General features: G+C 51.8%; 1 protein-coding gene across 2 annotated transcripts in view; it reads right to left on the bottom strand.

The window, feature by feature from the left end:
* Positions 1-6,013: 6,013 nt before the first annotated feature.
* The window catches only part of GFRA4 (GDNF family receptor alpha 4), a 130,919-nt gene continuing 109,891 nt past the window's right edge, over positions 6,014-27,041 (bottom strand). For both annotated transcript variants that reach the window (XM_019495661.2, XM_019495662.2), the window contains exons 4-8: positions 26,189-26,534; positions 17,914-18,023; positions 17,386-17,520; positions 14,684-14,841; positions 6,014-10,214 (exon numbers count right to left, since the gene is read on the bottom strand). In XM_019495661.2, coding sequence (XP_019351206.1) covers positions 10,071-10,214; positions 14,684-14,841; positions 17,386-17,520; positions 17,914-18,023; positions 26,189-26,534 — 893 coding nt within the window. In that variant the 3' untranslated portion in view covers positions 6,014-10,070. The remainder of the gene's footprint in view (positions 10,215-14,683; positions 14,842-17,385; positions 17,521-17,913; positions 18,024-26,188; positions 26,535-27,041) is intronic.

Raw genomic sequence — 27,041 nt, 5'->3', positions numbered from 1 at the left:
CGCAGGTTTTTCTTGGAAAACAAGGTTAGGAGCCTAAAGAGGTATGAAAAGCCCACCCCAGGCTGTGCTCTAATTAACTGGTTCCAGTTAACAAGCATGGTTTACACTGAGATTGCATACCTCTATTTCGGTCCGGAGGCTCTTCGTGTATATGCAATATAATAAATCTGTCTGCTATTGGCAGACTCGTGTCTCTGACGTAAAGCAGTTGTTCTCAAGTGTTTTAGATTCGAGGCACCCCTGGGTAGACTTAAGGCACCCACAGAAAATGCTAGCTCTTCGTTGTCACTTGCTTTTTTACTACAAAATAAATAAATAGAGCTATTCTTTTTTTACAAAAAACTCAAAGGCCACAGCCAAGCAGTGTTTTTGACCCATTGCATTCCTCTTTATCTTGTGCATCATGTTTGTGGACCTAATAGTGCTAACATTGCATGGAGCCCTGCTGCATCTTGAAAGGACAAGACGCCCTGGGGTGGTCCCGCATCCTGCAATAGAGGAAGACAGAGACCCATTTGGCATGTGGGTTACAAGTGAAACCGAATGGGACACAGAGGCCTCCTGATTCCTGTCAAACTCACTGTAAGATTAAGATGGAAGTCACTCATCGTGGTGTCCTGTGACCAGTGGGGTCCCCCAGGGCTCTGTCCTTGGACCCATACTGTTCAACTTCTTCATTAATGATGTGGACACTGGAGTCAGAAGCGGACTGGCCAAGTTCGCCGATGACACCAAACTTTGGGGCAAAGCATCCACGCCAGAAGACAGGCGGGTGATCCAGGCTGACCTGGACAGGCTCAGCAAGTGGGTGGATGAGAATCTGATGGTGTTCAACGCCGATAAATGCAAGGTTCTCCACCTTGGGGAAAAAAAACCCGCAGCATCCTTATAGGCTCGGCAGTGCTATGTTGGCTAGCACTATGGAAGAAAGAGACTTGGGGGTCATCGTTGACCACAAGATGAACATGTGCCTGCAGTGCGATGCTGCGGCTAGTAAAGCGACCAAAACGCTGGCTTGCATCCATAGATGCTTCTCAAGCAAATCCAGGGACGTCATTCTCCCCCTGTACTCGGCCTTAGTGAGGCCGCAGCTGGAGTACTGCGTCCAGTTTTGGGCTCCACAATTCAAAAAGGATGTGGAGAAGCTTGAGAGAGTCCAGAGAAGAGCCACGCGCATGATCAGAGGTCAGGGAAGCAGACCCTACGATGACAGGCTGAGAGCCCTGGGGCTCTTCAGCCTGGAAAAGCGCAGGCTCAGGGGTGATCTGATGGCCACCTACAAGTTTATCAGGGGTGACCACCAGTATCTGGGGGAACGTTTGTTCACCAGAGCGCCCCAAGGGATGACGAGGACGAATGGTCACAAACTCCTGCAAGACCATTTCAGGCTGGACATAAGGAAGAATTTCTTTACTGTCCGAGCCCCCAAGGTCTGGAACAGCCTGCCACCGGAGGTTGTTCAAGCGCCTTCATTGAACACCTTCAAGATGAAACTGGATGCTTATCTTGCTGGGATCCTATGACCCCAGCTGACTTCCTGCCCTTTGGGCGGGGGGCTGGACTCGATGATCTTCCGAGGTCCCTTCCAGCCCTAATGTCTATGAAACCTATGAAATCTATGAATTATTTCCCCCCCTATCTCAGACTGTAGCATGCAGCATTGGGCCAACAACGGGCTTTACAGACCCAGGTAATTGCCAGAAATTAGATGCACGTCCCATCTCCCATCATCTGCTGGCTAGGGCTGGGGAGCTGTCTGTGTGTCGCGAGCCATGAGGAAGCCTTCATGCAATGCCAGAGACTTCTCTTTCCTCTCCACAAAGACACGTGGGGAGTTGCCCACTTCCCTCTGTTGTTCCCTTTCACAAGAAACTTAAGAAGAAAACAGATATGTATTTCCACAAAAATGTCCAGGGTTACAGCTGCGTGGCCCGCTGAGCTAATCCAAGTCGCTAGGAACCGTTTGGAGGTGAAGTGTCAGCTATAAACTCTTTGGGGAGAGATAATTAGCTGGGTAGACACAGCATGATGAATGAGCCTTTTGTGATACCTGTCAACACCCGGCCCTTCGGTTTCCTTCCTGCAGCCCCGACAGGCTGACCCAGGCTCTCTACGCCGGGAGCGAGCTGCAGAGGCTCCCCCCGGCGCACAGTCCAGGCTCCAAGCACCCCTCCGCGATGGGGAAAGTTGACTCCAATCATTCCCAGTAATCTCTTACCCCAAGGACAGGCCAAACCAAACCCTGTTCTCACGCACGGCCACTCCAGCTGATTTGCAAAACGAATATAAATACTTGCTGAACCGAGCTGCCGAGATGTACAAGGGTCTCGCCACCTCCTACTTCAGGGAATCCGAATGACTCTGCTCCGTGCCATGGTCCCCGTACCGTTTCCTTTTGCAAAGGTGCCTGTGTTTTTGGGGAGTGGGAGTGCTTGGCCAACTGCTCTGATTTGCTGTGCAAAGACACCCTGGAGCACACAGGGAATCCAGGGGGTCGGGGTTGGAGATGCTGCTGTAATGAAGAGAACTGGGGACCCCCAGGAAATCCCAAGTGCTTTTGTTTCAGAAATATTAGTGCTTATGGTTGAAGGACTTTGGCTTTATAGCAGGCACCATTGATAACTTAAGAGCCTTGCACCCTAAAAACCTTGTAGGCTCTTAGCCTATAAACCAAGTTGGAGGCCTTGGACCCCGCAAGCTTCAGAGCCAAGAGGTTGGTAGGTCTGGAAGCCATGGCTTGAGCTGGGGCTTTTCGTGCTTCTCAACTCTGAAGCCTTGCAAGATCCACGGGCATCCAAACCCTCATTGCTAAAGGATGAGAGCTCCAGGTTGACCCAGGACTTCATAGCATCCTGGCTTCCAGCTCTTCAGCAGGCACGTGGGAAGCCCTGATCACCCTCGAGGTTTCCAGGCCCTTGGCTTTGTAGCACAGAGCCAGGCAGCTCCAGGACCCCCATCTGCATCTGAGCCCTGGTTGGGAGGGGAGAAGGCAGTCTGGGACCTGGGCAGGGGACTGCCAACGCCTGCACACCTTGACACCAGGAGCCTCAACCTGCCCAGAGACCTGCCCGTGGTTCCTTGAGGAGCCCTTGAATACTCTGGGTTTGGCAAACTGGCTTTTTCCAAGGACAAAACATTCCCAACCGGTTCTCTGGGTACGTGACCACCCATCGCAATGCACCGCCGTCAGGGGCACCCACGTGACCTCTGTCACGGGACACGTTGGGCATATCCGAGGTCCAAAAAGTCGAGACTAGAGGCCGTTGGAGGATGCATGAGGAAGGCAGCAGCCTGCGACAACGGGGATGCAGGGCACAGGGACCGGGTGGAGGCAAGTCTGGTTGCAACAGAGGACCTGTGGCATTGCTGGTTGGGGGATGATGGGAAGGTTTCCACTGAGGTCGTGGAGCAGACTTTGCCCTGGGTGCAGCCTTTGGGCTGTCGGGGTGTGTGTGTGTGTGTGTGTGTGTGTGTGTGTGTGTGTGTGTGTGTGTGTGTTGCAGTCGTGCAACACCTGCCCAGGGTGGTTGGTGCTATTTGTTTGTGGCAGCCCCACGTGAGGAACCTGACTTCCCTGAAGCAGAAACGGGTTCCCCGTCTAACCTACCCTGATCCAGGACCTGGAGAGCCTACAGGCTGCGGTGCTGATGAGGAGTGGTGCCACAGGAAACCTTGCACGACTTCCCAGTTGGCCGTGCCCATGGAGGGGCTTCGCAGCCTGGAAGTGCTAGGAGCCCTGTCCAGAAAGCCCAGAGCTGAGGATGCCCTTGGGGCAGCAAGGGCTTGGCTGTGGGGAGCATACACGGAGTCCACTGGGGGCACGGCCTGTGCAAACCGAATTCCTATGGGATCCTATTGCTCCTCGTCTCAGACTGAAAGTTTTACAGCCTCACCTGGACCTGCTGATGTTTGCACGAGCTAATTTGCACAGGACCACGGACGCTGGGCACATGCTTTGGACCCCTCGGAGCCTTCTCTTTTGCCTAGTCCCTGTTCTCGGGCTCAGACGTGGCCTCCGAGGGACTCGTAAATCCTGTGGGAAGTGGCTCATGGGGGCATCTTCAGGCCTGAGCTGGTAATTAGACAATGCTTCCTGGAGTCGTAGGCTCATAGGGTTGGAAGGGACCTCATAAGCCATCTGGCCCAACCCCCCGCACAGATGCGGGACATGCTATCCCAAAACTATTGCTTATCCAATGAAGCCACTGGCCTTTGTGTATAGTTTCCACATCCCTCTTCAAATGTGGAGCCCAGAGCCACACGCACGACTCCAGGTGAGGTCTGACCAGCACCGAGTGGGGTGGGATTGTCACCGCCTGTGTCTTCCACCGAACGCTCCTGTCGACGCAGGTCAAAATCCCGTTTGTGTCTGATGCGAGTGTATCTCGCAGCTGACTCACGTGGAGTCGGTGATCCACCGAACCCCCAAATCCCTTTCAGCAACGCTACTGCCCAGCCAAGTATCTTCCACTCCCTACGTGCACATTTAGTTATCCTTCCCAACGTGCCGCAGCCTACGGTCGTCAGCACTGAACGTCCTTCTTCTGCAATCCATCAACATCTTTCCCTGGTCGTCTTTCCCCACTTGAAACCTCCTGATGGGGATCTGTTTCTAATAACCTTGTCCTTACGGTTATTAAGCTAATTGCATACCCACCTTATACTGATGTTTTCTCTAGTTTACTGTTGCTGCATTGGTCCTCCAATAGAGTAGGAACTAAACCTTAACAACCCGGTGACTTCCAGGCATTAAAGCAACTAAAGCGGGCTTGGTGAGCTACTATTAGGAATGGGAAATTTAGGAAAATCCTGCTGGAAGGTAATATGTAATATGGATACCTTTAAGAAATGCTTGGATGTTTATCTTGCTGGGGCAGGGGGCTGGACCCGATGATCTCACGAGGTCCCTTCCAGCCCTAATGTCTATGAAAGCTATGTCATTTGTTTTGACCACTGTACAGAAGGCGAATTAGAAATGATGGGACCTTTGCATTGGCCTAGGAGAGTCTATGTGGTGTTGTGTCAATACTTTGTCCCGGGCATATGTGCATTTCCACCTTATCTATCCGGTCACAAGTGTATTAGGGACATGCTTTGAGGACAATAAACCTGGACTTTGCCACCAAACTGAGCCTGTGGTCATTCTTTAAGACGTGATTGGTGTGGGGATCATCCTCGCTACGACTTTTTGCCAGCACTGCAGCCTCCGAGACTTCAGCATTGGCAAACCAGCGGTAACCCCCAAGGAGGACTGCAATGACAACATGGGACATCTACTCTTCCCTCTGTTGTACTGCTTTGTTACTGGAAACCAGTTTTAAACCTCTTAAAAACCAGTTTTTCTGCCCCTATTTTATGGAGAAGCATAAAAAGCAAGCTGAACCATCAGTGGTGCCCAGTTTGCAGTGAGGAGGGTTCATCTCAGCGCCCTGGCTATATGCCGAGGTTAGTAATGCCGGTCTGCCCCACGGATAGCCAGGATTTGTACGAGGGCTTGTGGAGGGTCAGATATGTTTTCAGAGTGGGTTGAGCCTTAAGAAACACCGTCACATGAAACATTTCCCCTCTCCATCAGGGTCCCCCCGATCTGATCTCGGCGGGGACACCCTGCAAAAGGCTGCCATGCAACTCATGAAGGCGGTCGTTGTGGCTCAGTGGTTCAGACGATGGACTTGAAACCCATCAGTCTCCTTGTACAAAGCTGAATGCACAGAGCACCTGAAAACTTCCCGTATCGCTTCCCAGGAAGCCAGCCCACAAAGTTGCAATGGCCTTTCCTCCTTTCATCACCTAGGAATGGATCGCTAACCGCTTCAGTTCAGGGACCGGTTTGGTTTGTTGCTTGAGCACTTATTAGACCTGCTCGTCTACCCAAAAAACCCGGCATCCTTAGCTCCCCTAAACGTTAATTTTTTAGATCTTTCCAACTACAACCAAAGGGGTCAAGGGAGTCATTTCAGATGGGACCCTCTACCTGAGCTAGCGGCCAGTTGAAATAAGTGGGATCGCAGGATCAGGAAAATGCATGTGTGCTTTATTCATGTATATGTTTGAATACTGATGCTTACAGAAGTTTAGTTTAAGTACAGGTTATATCCCAATAGTATAGGCAAACATCAGCCATTCATTCCCCGTCCCTATGCACACACACACGCGTGTGCCACCTCTTAGCGTCACCCTGCCGTCGATGGTTTTATTGCGGCAACGAGAGCTTCTTGCGGCAGCATCTCTCTCGCCGCTTTGAATTGTTCGAGAGAGGGTGCGATTGGTGTCCGCCATTTCCAGAGGTGCACACATTGCCAGGAGCTCTCAAATTGCTCAGGAAATGGCACATCGGAAAATACCGTCCAGTGGCTGCACAGCATCCTGCATTTTAAAAAGTACTTTTCTTTGTGCTTGTGAAAGTCAAAGGGGCAAGGGAGCAACAAGTAAAAATAGTTTCCACCCTCTCCGGAGCCCTTGACCCGTGTATGATGCCGGCAGCTGTTTTGAATCTGTTGGTTCGTGGGGAGATGAGCAATACAGCAACGTGTTGGCGGGGCTGAGACTCTCTGCATGTTGGTGGGAAATGTTTGTGCAAATGTCACCCTGTTTGTCTGCCGCGCACCAGGGCTGGTTAAAAAATAAAAGTCAACATTTGTCATTTTTCGCTGAGTTCAAAAATCTGGTGGAAGGAAGATGAAACTTTCTTGGAAAGCGTCATCTTGCTTTTGTCTCTCGTGGTAGTTGCTTTGCATGATAACTAATATCGTCTCTCACCCCACCCCACTGCTCGGGGCTCCCTGCTCCTTCTGTGTAACGATCCCTTTGTGAGAGCCTGATCCATTTTGCGCCAGTGCGAGAGCGGTGAAAATCTGGCCCTGCTTCTCGTGGCTTGAGATACGGGGCGTTTACATTCAGAGAGCAGAGCGGTGGACAAGAAAAGGTTATAAATCAGGTTATTCTGCCTAGCAGTTGAGTTGAAGCTTTGTGCTAACACGGCATCCAAAATGTTTCTTCAGCCTGGCTGCTGCTTCAAGTCTACGAGGGGTTTTTTAGACTTTTAAAATTTGGTAACATAAAATAATAACCTAGAGCTGTGGGGTAGTTACAAGGATCCTCACGAAATTGCTTCTCATTCCATCCGCTACTACCTACAAAATACTCCAGCTTTCCCTAATTGCAGTCATGCATCAAATACCACCGGTCCCCCGTCCAGCTCCTTCATTCCTGTCGTTGGGCAGCCCATATAATGCTGGAAGCCATCATTTGTGAGGGTTTGAGGAAGGGAAGAAAACCAGAGGGGCACTTTCTGACTCGGCTGAAGTGTGTTGGAGAACTTCCCAGGAGGACGCAGTTGGGCCAAAGGCAGCATATTTTGCTTCAACAAAAGTAGGGAACTTTTGGCTCATGCCAACACCTGCTGGGGCTAAGACATGACTCATTGGACCTTGTGAGCTTGTTTGAAAAGACCTGGCTTTGAAGTAACAGCTGCCCAGTGTCCATTTGCAATTTTTTTGGAGTATGGGAAGGCTCTTTGTGCACCTCATCCGCTCGACAAGGTGTTGAGGAGGTCTACAGAGCAGCTGGATCTGGGTCCTCAACCTCAACTAGGCCAGTGGTCCCTCACCTTGGCTGAGTAGCTAACCTGCAAAGAACCTAGCGAACAAAATTCTCTGAACCTGGGTTTTTATGGGATGCTGATGCTGGGGGACGGGGGCTGTGAATTTTCTGACAACCTTGGGTAGAAAAGTCCACTTATTCAGAATATAGCAATTAGTGAGGGACGTGGCAAGGTAGCACTTCAGCCTCTCCAGCAATATGTACTTGGCAGCGGGGCAAATGCTTATAAGAGGGCTGCCTTTTAATGAAAATTATAACCCAGTACACAACCCAGGGGCCTATCTCAGAGTCAGACAGAGCAACAGGCAGAGACCTTTATGGGAGGAAACAGCCATTGCTTTTTCAAGGTAAGGAATGGCAGCGTCCTTTGTAGACGGCTCACAAGGCAGGGATTCATTTGGGAGAGATGGGTCCCCACGCTAGGATATCACATAGTCAAGCATGCAAACCCTCTATCCGCTGCGTCCTGGGTGACTTGCTGCTTGGCCTGGCACAGATATCCGTCATTGGGCTCAATGCACTTTGAGAGGGCTCGCAGAAACCAAGATGCTCTCAAATCTTCTGGCAAACCACTGCATGCTGGTTACCCTCATTGCTGAGGAAACGCCCCGGAAAACTCCCCGAGTGGTCTCTGGTGTTGGTAGACTGGCTGCTTCTGGGACCCAAACCCTGATTTTATGGTGGTGTCTGAGTCTTCAGTAATCTCACGGTCTTGGATTATCAGGTGCTAAGTCCCAAGGGGCCCATGGGAGTGGGGATCCCAGTAGGGCTTTGGCCAAGCAGGCTGGACACCAGGACTTCACTGTACAGCAGGCATCCATGAATCATGCCTTAGATGGATCAAGTGCTGGGGAATGCTTCTGTCTGATTGCAATTGTCCTTTAAAACTGGACAACTGGACACAGCAATCTGTTTATGTTGGAGGATGGGAGAAAAGGGCAGCGTATTTATTAATGCAAAGTTTTGGCTGGTTTCAGATCATGGGGTTCTGGATAGACCTGTCAGTGGGTATGAAACATATTTGCTAGGTAAAACCTCCACATTAGGCTTTCCTAGGCCTCTGGATGCTGGCAGCTGGCAGGGGAGAGTGGCACAAGACAGCTCAATCCAGGCCCTGTACGAATACTCTTCCCTTGCTCATCTCTGCCCATAGCCAGCACCCAGAAGGTGCAATAAATTGAAGAAGGTACAATAAATCCTGCCGTAGGCAAGTTCAGGAAAATTTCCTCTTGACCTCCAATATTTCAGAGCATGATTTAGGCTCTGAAGGGAAACGGCTAACTTTTACCTAATGGCACGATGTATATTTAGTTAATTAACTCTTTAACGAGGGGATTTGAGGGTCACCCCTGTCTATGATATATTTAGCACGTGCATATTTTCATGTCAGCTGGGTTTTTGAGTAGCCCAGTGTTTTTGAGGGTATTTTTTTAGGTGGTTCCTGGTATCAGTTGAACCTTTTTAGCCCATCTCTTTTTTCTGTGACTAAGGAAATTCCAAGAGAGCATCTCGTGCGTCTCCAAAAAACATTTGCGCAGAGCCTGCGAGTAGGAGTCATGGTCCACAACATCAATTCCTGCCCTACGGGCTCAGATGTAGAAAGAGCTCATAAAAAACTAGCTGTGGAGGGGGAAAGCATTATAGTCTTACTGCATACTTGGATGTGACCAAAAAAACTACCCCGACTACCAGTGAGGGACGTCAGGGGCCGACAACGGGGTGCTAATATGAAGAGCCGAAGCCAGCGGGAAATGGAAAGCAACATGCGTGCTTCTTCCTGAAGACCATTAATATGTGAATGCGGTTGCTGACAAGAACGGGGCCCGCTGCAGCCTGGAGTGACATGCCGACGACATGATATGGTTTCACACATTTAGAAAAAAAACCACAGACAGTTTCTGTGGGTAGCACAGCTCTCGTTCTTCCCTCCGAAGTGTCCACCTGTATCCTTGATGAGCAAAGCCAACTTCTTTGTAGATAACACAAGGTGATTTCCTCTGTTTGAACCAGCTGTGGATCTGTTGCAGCTTAGGTCACTCTGTAGAAAGGTTTTGAAGAATTGTGCCCGGTTGAGAGACATCCCCCATCCACCCCTGGCAACCTGCCTGGCCAGCCAAAACGTCCATACAATGTTCTGGATAGGTCATCCATCAGGTGTCTGCTGCCCAGTTTGGATGTGCCCGTTTCCTCTGGATTCCTCGTTCCTCTTGTTGGGATTTTCCAAGTGAGTTGTCCATGGCCTTGAACCCACCTGAACATGCTACAGAGAGCTGGAGAGACAGGAGCTGAACCAAGAAGTGGAAAGGAGAGGAAGGAGCTGGTGAGACGACTTCGGTCCTTATAAAATAAAAGAGATTGGAGGGGCGAGGAGGGGATTTCCACCTGCCCCCATGCCCTCCCCCGAGAGTCATTTTGCTTAAAGAATCAGACAGGAACAGAGTCACTGCCAGGCGTGCGTTCGCTCTGTTTCACATGAAAAGCAGAAATGGCGTGGCGATCCCCAGGGAAACCCACATCCGCCAGGCCCCCGCGGCACGGTTGGGGTCTGCTGAGCTGGAGGTCGCGGATGTTCGCCGAGTGGTTTCCCGCTGGAGCTTCTCATTACCAGACACCTGCAAAGAGAAAAGAAGGGATGACGATGGTGAACCTGCCTTCACATTCCCTCCTCCTGGAAAGGGAAAGAGGAGCGGGGTGCCTCATTTGGCTGGGCCTTTAGGCACGTTGCGTTCAACTGCATCTTGAGACAAAGGGAGGCGCAAAACCTCCTTGCTCCCAGAGCAATGGTGCCCAGGGAGGTTGCAGGATCTCCTTCCTTGGAGGTTTGGAGGCAGAGGCTGGAATGACACATGTCTGGGATGGTTGAGGACATGGCAAAGCCATCTGTGCAGGAGGTGGAGTAGATCAGGGGTGGCCAACCCACAGCAGGCAAGCCAGGCATGGTACAGTGCAGCATAAGGCAGAATGGAGAGGGGACAGATAGGGCAGTAGTAGATAGGGAAGGGAGCAGAAAGCAGAGTGACCAGTTGGGCAGGGAAAAGGGACCAGAGTGGCATTCGGGGAGGCTGCAGGGCTAATTTGTGGCAGCCCTGCCAAAAAGGTTGGCCCCTACCAGACTGAATGACCCTGGGACTCTGATGCCGAATGGACTCTATGAACCGAAGCCTTCCAGAAATCACTGGTCCTGATTCTGATCTCAATCCAACTCAGCTGAAGGCAGCAGTAGCTTTTGATCCATACCATGATGCAAAGGGAACTGGCTCACTTAGTGTGGTCCTGTGACCCAGGGGATGAGGCGCCAGAGAGGGGCTCTGGAAGCCTGGCTTCTATTGCCAGCCTTGTCACTGATCTTGGCCGATCACTTCCCCACCTTGATAGTACCCTTGTCCCCCTGCTTTGCTTGTGGCAGGTTAGTGTCTTCCTCGTATCTTTGGGCACGTGCCTTGTGACTGTTTTAAGAACAGTTTGGACAAGCACATGCACGGGACGGATGGGACAGAGGCATCTTGCTTTGAGCAGGGGTCTGGGCTGCGTGGTTTCTCTAGGTCCCTTCCAGCCCTACTCTTCTATGATGCTACGTGCACTTCAGTTTCTGCACCTGCGGAGTCGGGACAACAATGCCGAGCTTTCTAAGGTGCTCTGAGATCTCTGGTTCAAGGAACAAGGTATCTGTGTTGCTTTTTAAGCAAGAATCACATCCCGGGACTACCGTAAGCAGGCAAATCTACTGGGGTGAACAGCCTCCAACAACGATCAGAGGTCAGATACCATAATTGTCTCCCCTCTACGTCAAATCTTAGGATGCTACAAAGCTAAATAGCTTACCTGACACTCCGGTCCCTGCCCTAGCATGACCATGTAGTCAAGGAGCGAGGTTGCACTGCAGTACAGAAATGGATGGTATGTCTACACTGCTACGGTTGGGTGCTCAGTCATGGTGGGTAACAGGATTAAGCTCCGCCCAGTACTCAGCTTGCCCTTGCTGCCTGTTCACCCAGGCTCCCAGGCCAGTTTGGTAGCCTGCACTGAACCCTGTGCTGCCAGGCCCACTCTGTTATTGGCACCTGAGCTAGCTCGGGTACGTCTACACAGCCTCTAATCCCCCTGCTGACCTGGACTGCAATGCATCTGGGCTTGGCTCCTGGTTCTGCCACGGATTCTCTCTGCAACTTCTGGCAAGTCCCTCGGGGCCAGACTTGCAGAGGGATTTAGGTACCTAATTCCCCCTGGTGTTACTGAGAGTGAGGTACCTAAATATTTATGCAATCTGGCTCTTGTTCTTTCAGCGTGCAAGGGTGAAATGAAAACCAAGCTACCATCAGGGGGAGCATTGAGAGGATAAACTCATGAATGCCTGGATGGGCTCCAACAACAGGAGGAAGGGAGAGAGTTGGATCTGTGCTTTGGGACCTGTTTTGGAGGCTTGCTGACTGGTGAACCTCACGGCCTTTCTTTAGAAGCTCTTCATGGTTTGGAGCCCCTCCAGAGCGATCCATCCAGCTCCAGCCCACACCACTGGGCTGGATACCTCCTGGGGATTGCTTGTTGTAGTAAAGCCAGTGATAACCGGAGGACAATATTCCTGGAGTATCTCCAAGCCCCTGAGGGAAGCTGGGAGTGCAGACGGGGCCCAGCTGCCTTAATGAAAGACTGCAATTCCAGCTGGGTGGAGGAAGCTTTGGGCTTGTGTTTATTTTGTTCACCCCAATAGCTTTGATCCAAGTGCTATCCTCTAGCTTATGCACTACATGCTTAACCCCAGGCACAGGCAAGTTTGCTTTTCCCTGGGAACATGAGCCAGGGCTGCAAAGTCGATGCCTCCCACAACTAGCAGAGGATGCGATCGGTTGTTGTTCCAAGGCGAACGCCTTTTTCGGGAGCCGTCAGTGCAGGGCGAGGCCCGCAATGTAGCTTGGAGGCCAAAAGCCACCCATGGAGGTCTTCAGACTGGGTCCCTTTGGCTAAAGGCAGCTGCTGGCGAATGCAAGAAACAAGCTATTTCTAGATGTTTCTGGACCTCAACCAGGGTGCAACCTTGCCAAGCAGCATTAGGTGCGCCAGACCACTGCAATGAACGGGACTGCTTGGTTTGCTCGTCCTCGTGCACTGCGGTGGTTTGGTGGACCAGGCTGGACGGCAATGCAATTTAAGGCGTGTTGTTGGCACTCTGCAGTTGTGCCAAAGGCTTCCCTTCTCCACCAAGCTCGGTGTTTCTCAAGCTTTTTGAATGCAAGGGCTCCCCTCGGAAAATGCCAGCTCTTAGTTCTCGCCCGTATTTTAACTACAGAAAAATACCAGAGTGATTCTCCTGTAATGAAGACCTCGGCAGCCCACAATGTTCTTACTACTAGTTTCAATCTCTGGGTTTATTTTTGAATCATGTTTGTGCACCTGGCAGCTCTTAACGTTGCTTGGACGTGTTGCACCGCGAGCTGGAAATGGGCATCGGGACATTCACTCTGAGCAGCGAATGGGTGGTGGATGTGATGTGGCCTGCATCATTGGCTCATAGAAAATGAGGGTTGGAGGGGACCTCATGAGGTCTCCAAGCAAGACCAACATCGCTCCCTTGCATGTCCTTAGAGGGTTCAGGGTGGGGGGCTTGGATTTGACGTTGGCTCCCAGGTGCAACTCCCAAGGTCCTGGTCAGTTGTGGGGGGTGTTCGCTGCTCGCCCTTGTTTGCGTGTAGAAAGGACCCGATCAACACCGAGCCACAGAAGTGTTTGGAGGCAGAGGAGGTGCCTTCTTACTACCTTGCAAAGCAACACAGGTTGGAAACCAACTTTGAAAGCTCTGCACGATGGCTCCCCCGGGCCTGAAACACAGCCAAGCAATACCAGCTGGCCCAGTCCGAACCCCAGAAGACAGCACTGGACCCAGTTAACTTGGAGCATCTGCTACCCAGAGTCCAGAAAAAAATCAGTGTCCTTTTGTATTTGTATAATTATGCAATATTTTTATGACTGTAAAATATGATAAATCAGGGTTATTCTTATTCATCTAATGATAAATTAAGGTTAACCATGTTATATGGCAGTAAGAAGCTGGGTTATGGCTCTTTATTCAAAGACAATTTCATAGGAGGATGTTGTTATGGCACCTCATGCCTTTCTACTGAGGATGTGTAATAATAAGATAAATGATATTGCTATATCCTTTATATAAATGATATATATATCTCAAATATATAATGATCTGTATTTGAGGCTGGACCTGATGATCTCACAGGGTCCCTTCCAGGCCTAATGTCTATGAAATCTGTAATGTCTATGAAACTATATTATAATAATTTGCTTGTGTCTAGCACCTTTCAGTTGAGGACATCAGAGCGTTTAGTGAATATTAACTCAGCCTCACAACTGTGTGTCAGTTCTGTTTTATATGTGAGGAAACTGAGGCATAGGGCAATTAAATGTTTTGATAGAAATCATAATGCAGTCAGGCTGGAAGGGAGGTGACCTAGTCCAACCCCTGCCCGAGGCAGGATCAGCCCCGTCCAAACCATCCCAGACAAATGCATGGCCTAACCTCGTAGCAAAACTACCATCAACCTTGACGCAAAACAAGACGTAACACCCGAACCTGCCACAGGTAAGGCAGGGGATCCAGGATGGCCAACATCCTGCTGCTGCAAAGGTTGTTAATGTACACTTGAGTGATCTCAGGTAGAGGACCACACCTCTACCCAAGAGCAAGCCAGCAAGAGGGCCAAGAATAGGACCCAGGAGTCCTGACTCCCCTCTGTAGGGAGTGCTCCTATTGCATCCCCTTACTATAGGGCTGCAGGTGCTCTGGGCGCCGTATGTAATGGCTGGGGACAGATTCCCCATCACAAGGAACAAGAGGAGGAGACAATAATGCAATGAGGGGCGGTCAGGAGCTAGGGCGGTGTGGCTTGAGGGTTACTGCTGGGTTTGTTGAAAGATCTCATAAAGGTGCGCGTGTGAAAAGGGACGTGGGGTCAGCAGATGGGTTGTAGAGGACAGGGACATGGGGCTAAGCAGAGGAGATGGGGAAGGGGGATGAGCCAGGGTGCAGTCCCATCCTTCCCCATGTCGGCAAGCCCCTCGGCCGCATCCTTACCTTGGTAGGCTGCAGCTGCTCGAAGATGTTCTCTCGGAGGGTGGCCCCGGCCCTGTTGGCGTTCCTCTCCTGCTTGTACATCTGTGTCGTCGGGGGCACGGACGGGGCCAGGCCCGCACTCAGGTATGTCCCATTGCCAAAGGCCAGGATGGCATTTTCTTTGCAAGAGAGACGGAAGAAGCACGATCAGGGCCATGTCCCCAAGGGGAGCGTTACCCCCCGGGGGCCCGGCTTCCTTTTAACCCAAAGTTCTGCTCAAGTTGTACCAGAGTTGGGTCTGTCAAGCGAGGTAGGGCGGTTTGATATCTATGCTCAGATAAGGCAGGGTCCCTCCCTGCCACTAATGTCCCAACCATCAGGGTAGGGTCAGATCCCCAGAGGTGGCCGAGTCCTGGCCGTACAGCTTCATGGGCCAGCCATTTCTCTGCCCTGTGCCTCACCTGCAAATCTGGGTTTCTTGGGAGGGGGGTCACAAGGCCAGGTGAGGTCCAGGCCGTAAAGGCTGAGCCCTTTCTGCCCCAGAATGGCCTGGTCCTGCATCAGCAGCAGAGCAAGGAAATCTGGGAGCTACTCCCACTGCCCCATGGTCTTTGAGAGCCAAGTCTGTGGGTGCGCTGACTCCTAGAGTCATGGGGGAAGTCTGGATTCCCCTCTGCCCTTTCCCCCTGAAGCAAAATGTGCCCATTCAGCTCTATGTGAGTGTGCAAAATGCACCCGTGCAGCTCTCCGTGAGTGTGCAAAATGCATCATGCACGCAAAATGCACCCACCCAGCTCTATACAAGTGTGCAAACATGCACGTGTCCATGCAAAATGCACCCGCTCTGCTCTATGTGAGTGTGCGAAATGCACCCGTGCGTGCAAAATGCACTTGTTGAACTCTTTCTGGGTGTGCAAAATGCACCCATGCATGCAAAATCCACCCGCCTAGCTCTACATAATCGTGAAAAATGCACGTGTGCATGCAAAATGCACCTGCTCAGCATTATGTGAGTGTGCAAAATGCACTCGTGCGTGCAAAATGCACCCGCTCAGCTCTACGTGAGTGTGCAAAATGCACCCGTGCATGCCAAATGCACCCGCTCAACTCTACATGAGTGATGCTACACTACATGAGTGATGCCAGGTCTCTGGCCACCCAAGTCCAGCATGCCAGTGTTGTAGATGGCCCCCAAGGGAGCGATGGGGCTGGTATCCCCACCTCAAGCTGCATTGGCTGTTAGGAGTCTCAAACCCCAGACACCTTAACCACAGTGGCAATCTGACCTCCTCAGGGAGAGAAGCACAGCCCTGCACGCTCTCTGCCTGGAGCCCTGGGAAAGAGTGGAAGGCCCCACCGAGCACTGCAGCATGCACCCTTCAGGGCTCTGCATCCTCAATCCCCAGGGCATGATGGGTGCTGCTGAGGCTTTGCACAAAGGTAGGTCCTTCAGGGGCACGCTCAGCCTGGCAGCCCCTTCTCAATTCCAGCCTGGTCATGGCTGTGGCTGGGAAATGCCGGGAAGACACCAGGCAGGCATCACAAGGGGCTTGTTGCTTGCAGAGCAAGGATTGAACTCAGGCTCCTTGTGGTGTCATGGCCTGGCAGCGGCATGATGCATGGGACACCTGCCCTGGGGGTGCCAAAATTGCATCCCCACCATAGGAGCCTTAGCTAGGGCAGGCGCAGCCCCATGGTGCAGGTTACCCAGAGACTGTGCCTGGTGCCTGGTTCCCACTCCTGGGCAGGGGTGGCAAAGACCTGGGCGAGAGGTGACTCCCTGCTCAGACCATACGGGATGCAGGGCTGCTCGGCTTCCACGGCTTGGCAGTGCCCGTTGTAGGCCCCGGGGAGCGCAGAAGTTTCCTGGTGCAGAAATGTCCCCTTGCCAGGATCTCCCAGGGGTGACGGGGCCAGGGTCTCCACCCGCCCTCGCTGGCAGCTGCTGGATGGCTCGCATGGCGGCTCATGGCATTGATGAATTTGGACATCCACGACTCCTGTCACCTCTTCTGGGGCTCAGAGCCTGTTTGCAGAGCTCATGCTGCCTAGTCCTACATGTCACCTTCTCCTTTCGCAGAGGCCCCAGGCAGGTATTTTATGTGGTCGTACAGCAGGCAGAGCTCGGGCCAAGGAGGGGACAAGCCCACTGTGCTTCACTTGGCATTCATAGGGCTAACTTGCAAGTCGCCTCGCCTGAGCCAGAGGCACGGGGCTGGGAGTCAGCAGAGCCAGGGGTCCAATCCCTGCACTGACACTGCCCTGCTCAATGGTCTCGGGTGAGTCACTTCGTTTCCATCCCCCACTTCCCTTTCCACCCTTGGGCCCATCTGTTCAGCCTGTGAGATCTTCAAGGCAGGGCTTGTCCCCTGCTATGGGCCAGAGCAGCAGGTCCCCGATCTTTGCCCCAGGTGCTATTGCAATACTAAGCAGGGTCAAATGCTGGCCTGCCCAGCCTGGGCGTCTCACGGCTGCCCCCTTTCTACCCTGGGGCTGCTGTAATTTCACTGGGAGGGATAATGGGATTGTCTGGCTGGTATCACGTGCAACATCTCTGGCTCTGGAAGGGGCAGGATGGACAGGCAAAGCTAGTCCCACCTGGCAGGGGCAAGCGGTGGTTGCACTGGGTCCTTTGCAGACACGTTCCCCAGTGCTGGGGTGAGGGGTCCCAAAGTCCCCCCCACCAGCCATACAGAGGAGCTGCCCTCGCAGCGGGGACTTACGGAGACAGAGGTTGTTGGTGAAGAGGTGCAGGAAGCTCTCGCACTCTTCCTGCCGGTTCCCGCTGGCGTTGCAGGTGCACCAGGGCGCGATGCTGGAGGTCGAGTTGTCGATGTAGTTGGGCGTGATGGGGCTGCCTGCCAGGGAGGAGGGAGTGGGGTCACTGCTCTCAGCCCCCAGCCCATCTCCTTGGGACCTAGCAGGGCCCCTCGCCTAGAACGGACCAGGAGAGCCAATGCAACGTGGCTGCAGTTAGCTCTTTCACGGCTTGGTCGTTCACCCACCAGGAAGTGCCATCATGGTGGTCCCATCTTTCCACATTAACAACATGCTGCTCAGTGGATGCACCCAGCACCACCTCTCACTGCCTTTCCTGGCAGAGCCAGCATGGCAGAGCAAGCTGGATTCTTGTCTCATGCATCTTCACGACCAGGCACTGCACTGCCCGGGACAGGGCAAGAGGCAGCAGGGAGGTGGGCTTGCTCGTGAGCTCCCCGGGGCTGGCAGGGCCAAAGGGCGCAGCCTCCTACCTATGATTCCTGTGTACGCCAGCAGACACGCAGCGTAGTTCTCCTTTCGGCAGCCAGTGGCAGACTGCGGGGACGGCTGGCAATTAAACTGGAACTCTGCATATCGGGACCTGCATGAGACAGACAGCAAAAAAAGCATCACTGGTACTTGGCCGGCTGCATTCACGGCATTCGGATAGCAGCAGACCCACTCGTGAGCTTATTCATGCACGTATGCATTCTTCCCTGGAACAGCTCCTGACTTAGGCACGCTCTTGCCCCCAGCAGATCAAGGCAGGTTTTTAGTATGATTATTCTCTGAGTCATTCAGCGGTGCTGTTACGTGCAAATGTACAACCGTAGCAGGCAGTCTTGAGGAATTACTGTATTTTCTTCTTAATTTTGTGACGCTCATTCTTTAGCAAGGGGCTGTTGCAAGTAGCAAGGAAATTTGTTCTTTGCTCAACCGAGTCCGTTCCTGGGGGCAGAATTGCCACCCAGTGGATGAAGCAATCAGGGCTCATGGTAGAGGTGATAGATTTTTGCAAAAAAAGTCTTTAATTTTTGCAAAAATCTAGTGGATCTAATAAAAGATATCGCCTCTACCACAAGTTCTGATTGCTTTTGCCACTGGACCAATGCAGCTACAACCTGGATACCTCCCAGTAGATGAGGCATTGGTTTTTAGAGCGTAGATTGCAGAATGACGAGATCGCTTGAATGCTGTTTGTGTCCACCTCTGTTCAAGGACTGGTGCCTCGGGTATACGGTAAATCTCTTACACTGAGAAAATACCTTAAACTTCATATAGTCAATTATTGCTTTAATGGGCCTCCAATCAGCAAGGCCCCCAAATCCGCAATTTGCTTGGAAGAAGGCCAGCAGTATTAATGGAAAAGCAACAATCTGTGATGTTTCTCTCACCCACACAGCGCAGCCATATGCTGCCAGTCTAGATAACACCTGTTTTAGATTAAAGGGAACAACAAAAGCAAGGGAGAACAAATGCAACGTTCTTATTTCACGGAGCGTGGATGTCTCTTCTGCAACATGTGGTACCCATCACAGACAACTGAGGCCCTGGTCCAGAACTGGGGCTCGTGGTTGCTATGGTGATAATGATGATGATAATGCAGAACGGCTTCCAAGAAGAGTGCAGAGTAATGCGTGCAGACTAAGAGCTATGTGTGTCACAGAAGGACAACACAAAATCAACAGGGTCCCCATATGAACTCCAAAGTCCATGCTCATCTCCACGCTGATGGCAGATTTATAACCATCTATAACTATAATTAGTTGCTGGTTTTATGGGCATGCCTGATGCTAAAAGCAAGGCTCGGAGGCCCCTTTGCCTGTAAAAGCGGTCTCTGCTGCAGGCCATTTGCAAGCCAGGGTCTTGTATGCTTGGTTGATTGGATGCGTGTGTTGTGGTACCAGCAAGCCTGCTTTCAACAGGATCTGTAAGGAGAAGAGGATCCTGTCCCACCCTGGAAGGAATCAGGGGAGGGGGGCTAGGGGTCTAAGTCCATGCCCTCCTAACATGCCCTATTCAAGAGCCACAAAGCTGCTGGGATGTCTCCGTTCCTTACATGTCTCTATTTTGGCTTTCTGAAAATGCTCAGAAGAAGTCTATGGAGGTATCTACCTTCACTTATGCTGCTTTGATCCTAATATGTCTCAGGAAGTGTCTAAATTCTGTTCACATCCGCAGGATTTAGTCACAGAAAAAGCATGTGTAGCAACTGTTTGGTGCTGAGAAGAGGATGACAGGGGCCCTTCTACCACTTAGCCCAGAGGTATTTAACCTGCTGCCTATGGGACCATCTTATCTGGCCCACGGAGCTCCTCATGGGTCTGGAAATCTAGCCACATGGCTATTTCTGGCATGCAAGGTTGGGCCATCACGCTGGACTGTACCCACGAAGTGGCCGGCAACACTGTTCTAACCAAATGGCTACAGCCATTTGGGGAATGGGAGACTCAGGTTCTTGGCATTGGTCCTGCAGTGTGGGTTTGAACCCATATCTACATCCTGGTAAAGTGTCCTGTCCACCAGGCCATGGGGTAGGCAGGGCTAAGAGGGCTTCTGTGCCCCTGACCTCAAAGCTGGCTCAATGAGCAACCAAAAGCAGATGTGTTATGGGGCCAGGGGGCTGGACATGATGATCTTGCGAGGTCCCTTCCAGCCCTATGGCTAGGAAGTCTATGAAATCTCCATGCTGCTTTGGATAGCATTGTGATCACTGTGTTCAATAAACGCAGGCCTATATGAATGAGAAGAACTAACAGCAGTGAACTTTATTGTGGAGCAGTAGGCAACCTTTGCAATCCCTTAGTTTGTCTCTAACAGCTATTACCTGAGGGACCATCTCCCGACTCCCAACACTTTTAAACTAGCAAGCATCTCTAAATGATGACGTTTATCATTACAGACAGGATACTTTTATCCTCAGAGATAGCCCCACCCCCCCTGTACTCTCAAACACCTTCAGCATGGAGGCTGCCTCCCATTAGAGAGCGTCCCACTTTGCAGCTCGCCTTCCTGTTGCAGATCGGAAGTGCTCAGACCGCCTTAAAGCGCCAGTTGGGAAGACCCCACAATACAGCCATGTTCTCCAGCATGCTCCTTGCTGGAGCCCTGTTGCTTGCAGGGTGGTTCCTCACAATCGGTAATGTATCTGTCCTCCCAACGCCATGCAGAGGCAGAGCAGGGCCAGTATCCCTGTTTGACAGGCAACTACCCTTCAGCTCCCTGCAGTTACTCACACTTTAGGGAAAAACAGATGTCAGCTTCCTGCCCCCGAACTTGAACCAAGAAATCCTACAGGTATACAAGCCCATTGTCCCGCTTCGAGTACCTGTGAAATATCCAATATAATACTTCTCCCAGAGCAAGAGCAGCTACTTTTACTTAATTGCCATTCATTTCAGGGACTAGATACATGTATAAAGTGCTATGCCCCTTCCAGGGCTTGACTTGGCTCATACAATCATAGAAAATGAGGGTTGGAAGGGACCATAGGAAGTCACATCTAGTCCAACCCCCCTGCTCCAAGCAGGACCAGCCCCAACTACATCATCCCAGCCAAGGCTTTGTCTACCTGGGTCTTCAACACCTCTAAGGATGGAGACTCCACCACCTCTCTGGGGAGCCTGTTCCAGTGCTTCACCACCCTCCTAGTGAGAAAGTTTTCCCTAATATCCAACCTCAACTTCCCTTGCTGCAGCTTGAGCCCATTGCTCCTTGTCCTGCCATCTGCCCCCACTGAGAACAGCCCAGCTCCATCCTCTTTGCAGCCCCCCTGCAGGGAGGTGAAGGCTGCTATTCAATCCCCCCTCAATCTTTTCTTCTGCAGACTAAATCAGCCCCGTTCCCTCCGCCTGTCCTCACAAGTCAGGTGCCCCAGCCCCCAACCATTTTCATTGTCCTCCACGGGGCTCTCTCTAATTTGTTCGGCATCCTTTCTGTGGAGGGGAGCCCAAAACCAGACATAGTTTGGGGCCTAATACACAGTGAGACAGTATGATCCAATTTACAAGTTGCTTCCTGCAGCATCCAGCACTAGGCTGAGCCACTGAGACTGAGCCAGACAACACATGAGAGCTGTGGTCCCTGCAGCAGCTGAGAGGCAGGCCTGGCCTAGGCTAAATGGTTATTGTAGGGGATGTAGGGACAACTCCCTGCTCTGCCACTGACTTGATATGACCTTGAGCAAATCATTCACGTGGATCCTCAAAGGTCATTAGAAGGGGTAAAAACAGATGTTGCATTTGAATTGGTTCTGATTGGTAGCAGCACAGCCAGAAGATCTAGTGATTCTTCCCCTCTATTGGGTACTCAGGAGACCACATCTGGAGTACTGCCACGAGTGAGCTGAATGAGGACTTTTTTTCAAGAACTTTCATTTTTTGCAAAAATCTAATAAAAAAAAAATCTTAAAAAAAATTTTTTAAAAATGTTTTGCAAAAATCTAGTTGGTCTAATCAAAGATATCACCTCTACCACGAGTCCTGATTGCTTTTGCTGCTAGACCAATGCAGCTACAACCTGGATACCTGAAGCAACAGTAAGGCAGGAGTGTATCATTCGGGACCTGTGAACATTTGCTCATCCTGCTTTCAAAGTGCTGATGAGTAGCACAGACTCGGTTCAGTCTCTCTACAAAGGTATCACCAGTAACAGCCCCTGGCTGCCGGCACTCTTCATTTGGCATAGCTACAATCCCAGTTTGATTATTTTCTATTAAGTCACGAATGATAGCATGGTTGAAACATTCAACGTGAGTCCATTCAATCCCCTTTTGTATGTATTCTTCCTGTTCTTCTTGAAGGGTGAGGTCAGTAAAGAGCTTTTGCAGCTTCTCATTACAGTATTTAATACTGAATTGCTCAACGCTGTTTTCCTCAAAAATTTCAAAGCCATCGATGTCCAACGTGAGTGCCCAGGGTCTGGAATAGACTCCCCCCAGAGTGGGTACAATCACATACTCTGGATATCTTTGAAAAACATCTGGAGGAGTCTATTCGTGGCTGCACAGAGATCTGTGTTGGCTGTGAAACCTGCCTGAGAGGCAGGGTAAATAATATTCAGGCTGCTCCTGTGGCTGTTAGTAGCCCAGGTGAGCAGTGAGATGTGTGCAAAACAGCGTATGCATTCCCTTAGGTGGTAACTGAGGCATGTATCACTCATTAAGTCCCCCCAAACCCCCTGCTTCCAAAGTACACATTTTCCTATGTCCACCTTGGCCTGACCGTCTCTTCCATCACCATCCAGATGGCTTTCCTTTGGCCCCACCCTACCACTCTGCTCATCGCTTCACAGCCCATCCTAAAAGAAATCCTCACCAAGTGCACAGCATTGCAGGGTTTGGGGTTGTAGCCTCTGTGGGTGCAGGCAAGCTTCTTTGGGTAGATGTGATCTCTTTTATTAGACCAACTGGGTAGTTGGGAAAAAAAACGTTCTTTGCAAGCTTTCGGGCCCAAGTGCCCTTCCAAAAGCTTGCAAAGAACTTTTTTCCAACTGCTCCGTTGGTCTAATAAAAGATAGCACATCTACCCAAAGGAGCTTGCTTGCCGATGGCCATAACATGGTGAGAGCTGACAACGTGCCAGCAGCACCTGAACAGCCATCAGCGCACAAGACGTGGTCTCTGAAGACGTGCTCCACACCATGAAGAAGCACGGGGTGCCCTGCACCTCTCCGTGCGCTCGCAAATGTACCCACCGCGGCAGCCCAGACCAGGACCTGCGGAGGGCATCTTGGAGCAGGGCTAAAGAAGCTGGCACCCCTCACATTTGCTGTGAATGGGCAGTTTCCTTGGTGGATTTGAACTGGGACTTCTGTAGGGAAGAGGCCAAAGTGATGAATAAAGAAACTCCCCACTCTAAAGGCATCGGTGGCTACAGAATAAGTTTTGCTTCAGAGAAAATCCCTCTCGTGCTCATACACGTGCACACACAGCCCTGCCTCAGGCAGTCACTCCCTGTTCCTCAAGTCAGCATCAGCAAGGACCATTCATGGGCAACTGCTTTGATTCCCCTTAGCAGGTGGCCCTGTGAACAGGTGACTGGAGACACAGTCATCTCCTGACACAGATGATCAGCCAAAGGGCATTTCTTGAGGGTGGGGGAGCAGGAAGAAACCTGCTTTTACTGCATTTATGGAGCATTGTGACTGACATTAAGGGCTGACTACCACATCCCTCACTGATGCTGTTTGGAGGAAAGAGGGGCCTGGATATCTATGAGGGCTGTGAGTGGTTTCGGATTGGGCGTTTCGGAGGGACGGTGATTCATTTTGGTGTTTTGAATCACTGTCCCGTTTCATTTTGACCAAAACTGTTTCGGAGCTGTTTCAAAATTTCAACCGTGTTTCAGCCTTAGGCTATAATGGGAATCACAAAACTGTCTGTAACTTCGTCATTTCTTGACTGATTTGGATGAAATTTGCCGAGACGGTAGCCCCTTCTAAGGCCATGAAGCCTGCCAAGTTTCAAGGAGACAGATGCAGGATAGATCTGGGGACTGCTCCCCCCAGGAGGAGTCTGACACAGCTCCGCAGCCCTCCCAGGGGCGCAGGCCCACAGATCTGCATGCGGGATGACAACAGGCTGCCACTGCTGGTTTGGGCCAGCGCCAGCACTGGGTTCTTCCTGGTGCTTGGCGCAGGTTGCTCCGGGCAGACTTGGGTGCTGGTGCTGGTGCTGGCCCCAGCTGGCAGCATGCTGTCATCCCCATGCTCTGCATCTGGTGAGTGCAGAGCTTTTTTTAAAAAAAAGCCCCACACTCACCAGCTCTGGCAACAGTGATTGGGGCCTCTGAGGGCTAGTGGCAGAGCCCCACCTTTGCAGTGAGGGGCAGCAGGAATAGCACCCCCCCCACACCTGGCATCTGCATGGCAGCTGCACTATTGTGCAGGTACAGCATGGCTCAGCAGGTGCTGCATGCGAGCTGGGGCAGCTCCACGTGTCAGCTGGTGCTCCCAGTTCGATTCCCCAGCTCTCTGATCATTCCCCCAGGTCTTCCCGGGGGGCATGGCTCCAGATCTGTGTGAGGTTTCAGCAGGCTGCTACTGCCAGTTGGGGAAATAGCCTAGAGCCATTGCCATCCCCAGCTGGTAGCAGCAGCCTGCTGTTATCCCACATCATCTCGGGGTCCATGCCCCACAGGAAGAGCTGGTGGCAGAATTGGGATCTCAGAAATTGAACCAGGACCCGGAGGAATGTTCAGGGACCTGAACATGCCCTTGGTTCAATTCCCCAGCTCCCGGGTTGATTCCCCAGTACTGGGATTGGAAGGGACCTCAGGGACAGATGGTTGTCACTGGCCACCAGCTACAGATATCAATATCAAAGTAGTCCTTCCTCCTGTCCTCCTCCTCCCTTTTCCCTGTAAGCCCGCCTCTGAAATGTTTTGGAAACATCCAAATCATTTCAGAAAATTTCTGATATGTTTTGGATGGCCTGTTTCATTTCAGAGCTGTTTCAGAGCTCTGCATTTCACTTTGGATTTGGTGTTTTGACCGTTAAAACATTCGAGTCCAAAACAAAACAGCTACCGAAATTTCACACAACCCTAAAATCTATGCCTGCAACCCTGCATTGGTAGAAGCGTTGCCAGCAGATCGAGGGCAGTGATTCTTCCCCTCTATTCAGCACTGGGGAGGCCACAACTGGAGTCCTATGGCCAGTTTTGGGCTCCCCGCTACAGAAAGGATGCGGACAAGTTGGAGAGAGTCCAGCAGAGGGCAACAAAAATGGTTGGCGGCTGGGGGACAGGACTCCTGGGGAGTGGCTGAGGGAAATGGGATGATTTAGTCTGGAGAAGAGGAAACTGAGGGGGATTGAATAGCAGCCTTCACCTCCCTGCAGTGGGGCTGCAAAGAGGATGGAGCTGGGCTGTGCTCAGTGGGGGCAGACAACAGGACAAGGAGCAATGGGCTCAAGTTGCAGCAAGGGAAGTTGAGGTTGGATATTAGGAAAAACTTTATCAAGTGAAGGGTAGGAAAACACTGGAACAGGCTCCCCAGAGGTGGTGCAGTCTCCATCCTTGGAGGTGTTTCCCATCCGGGTAGACAAAGCCTTGTCTGGGGTATTGTAGCTGGGGCTGGTCCTGCTTTGAGGAGGGGATTGGACTAGATGTGACCTCTGAGGGCCCTTCCAGCCCTTATTTTTGATGATCCTAACCCAGTGCTCCTGTGCTCTGGCTGACTTCCTTAGGGACCCCTCCTTTTCCAGTACTGGGTGTTGTGTGGACCCTGCATCTCAGAGGCAGAGCAGACCCTGGTTTCCAATGTATCTCCTACTTCTTATCCTTCTTACAGGGAGCAGCTCATGGTAAGACATTGGGAGAACTGGGTGCTGCTCCCTGGTTCCCCGTGTGACCTCAGATAAAGGCTTGAGCTCTTTGTGCTCAGTTCACCCCTGCACAGTAAAACGCCGATTCCCATTAAAGTTTCCCAAGCCCCTAGCACTGACCCTAGTCAGTGCCCTAAATAGTGTTTGCAAATTGCTCTGGCCAATAGATGCTGTTAATAAGCCCTCCTGTTTGTTTTCTCACCTACTTTTCCAGCCCATAATCGAAGCCTAAGGAAACCTAGGAGGTTGCCCCAAGAACCTGCAGCTGGCACCTCCCAGGCTGCCCCTAGACAGCTCTTTGCTGTATCCACTGCACCACGGGGCCTGGTCCACAGCCCACTGGGGGCAATAGGCAGGCACCCTTCAGGCACCCCTGGGTTGGATTAGGCCCATCAAGGGGTGAAGTCTGCCTGCATCCCATGGGGTCACACGAGTGTTACCTGCAGACGTAGTTTTCCCGGCAAGCATCCAGAGGGGCCAGACAGTTGGGCTTCTCCTTGGCCTCGTAGGAGCAGGCAGGGACAATGGTTTGGCGCCGGCGCTCAGCACAAGCCGTGTCCTCGCAGGGGCAGAAGAGCAGCTCGTGGGTGTACTCGGGGGGCACGCGGTCGAAGAACTTGCGCAGGGCCTTGTGGCACTTGGAGCGGTTGCAGGTGTCGGCCCGGGCCGCGCGCCGGATGCAGAAGGAGACGTACTCCGTCCGCAGCCGCTGGCACATCTCGTCCACGTTGCAGGCTTTGGCGGCGTCCAGGCAGCGGTTCACCTGGGTCACCTCGTTCTCCGAACCTGCAGCACCAGGAGACACCGAGGAGGCAGAGCATCACTTCATGGCAGGGCTGGCCCTGGCCGGACTGCCCGAACGGAGGGGCTGGGATTGGTGCTGGGGTTCAGAAGTGATCCCATGTGAAGCCATGAGGAAACCAGCTAACTTCTAAGTGTCCCTCCCCAGCCATTTGGAGAAGGGATGGAGGGAGAGTTTCTAGGCACTGCCTAGGTCTGTTGGCTACCTTCTCCTTAGGACTCACTGGGTCCTCCTGACCTGCTAGGACCTTCTTCCTCTGGCCTCCTTCCCAGGTTTCCTCCTGCTTGCTCAGCCCTGCCTAAGGGTGCAATATTTCCTGGCAATACCAGGAATATTCCTGCAATGTCAGCAGGATTATGCACCAGAAACAGCTGTAGGAGCCCTGCAAGGATGTGGCTACCACGTGCACCAGCATGCTCTGCCCACCTGCCCCTGCCAAACACAGCAACATGGTGGCCAGTTTCTTGGACCTTCTTCTAAAGTGTCTTGGG

Source organism: Alligator mississippiensis, chromosome 2 (genome assembly GCF_030867095.1).
Source record: "Alligator mississippiensis isolate rAllMis1 chromosome 2, rAllMis1, whole genome shotgun sequence".
NCBI lineage: Eukaryota > Metazoa > Chordata > Crocodylia > Alligatoridae > Alligator > Alligator mississippiensis.
This window is presented reverse-complemented; position numbering and strand designations above follow the sequence as displayed.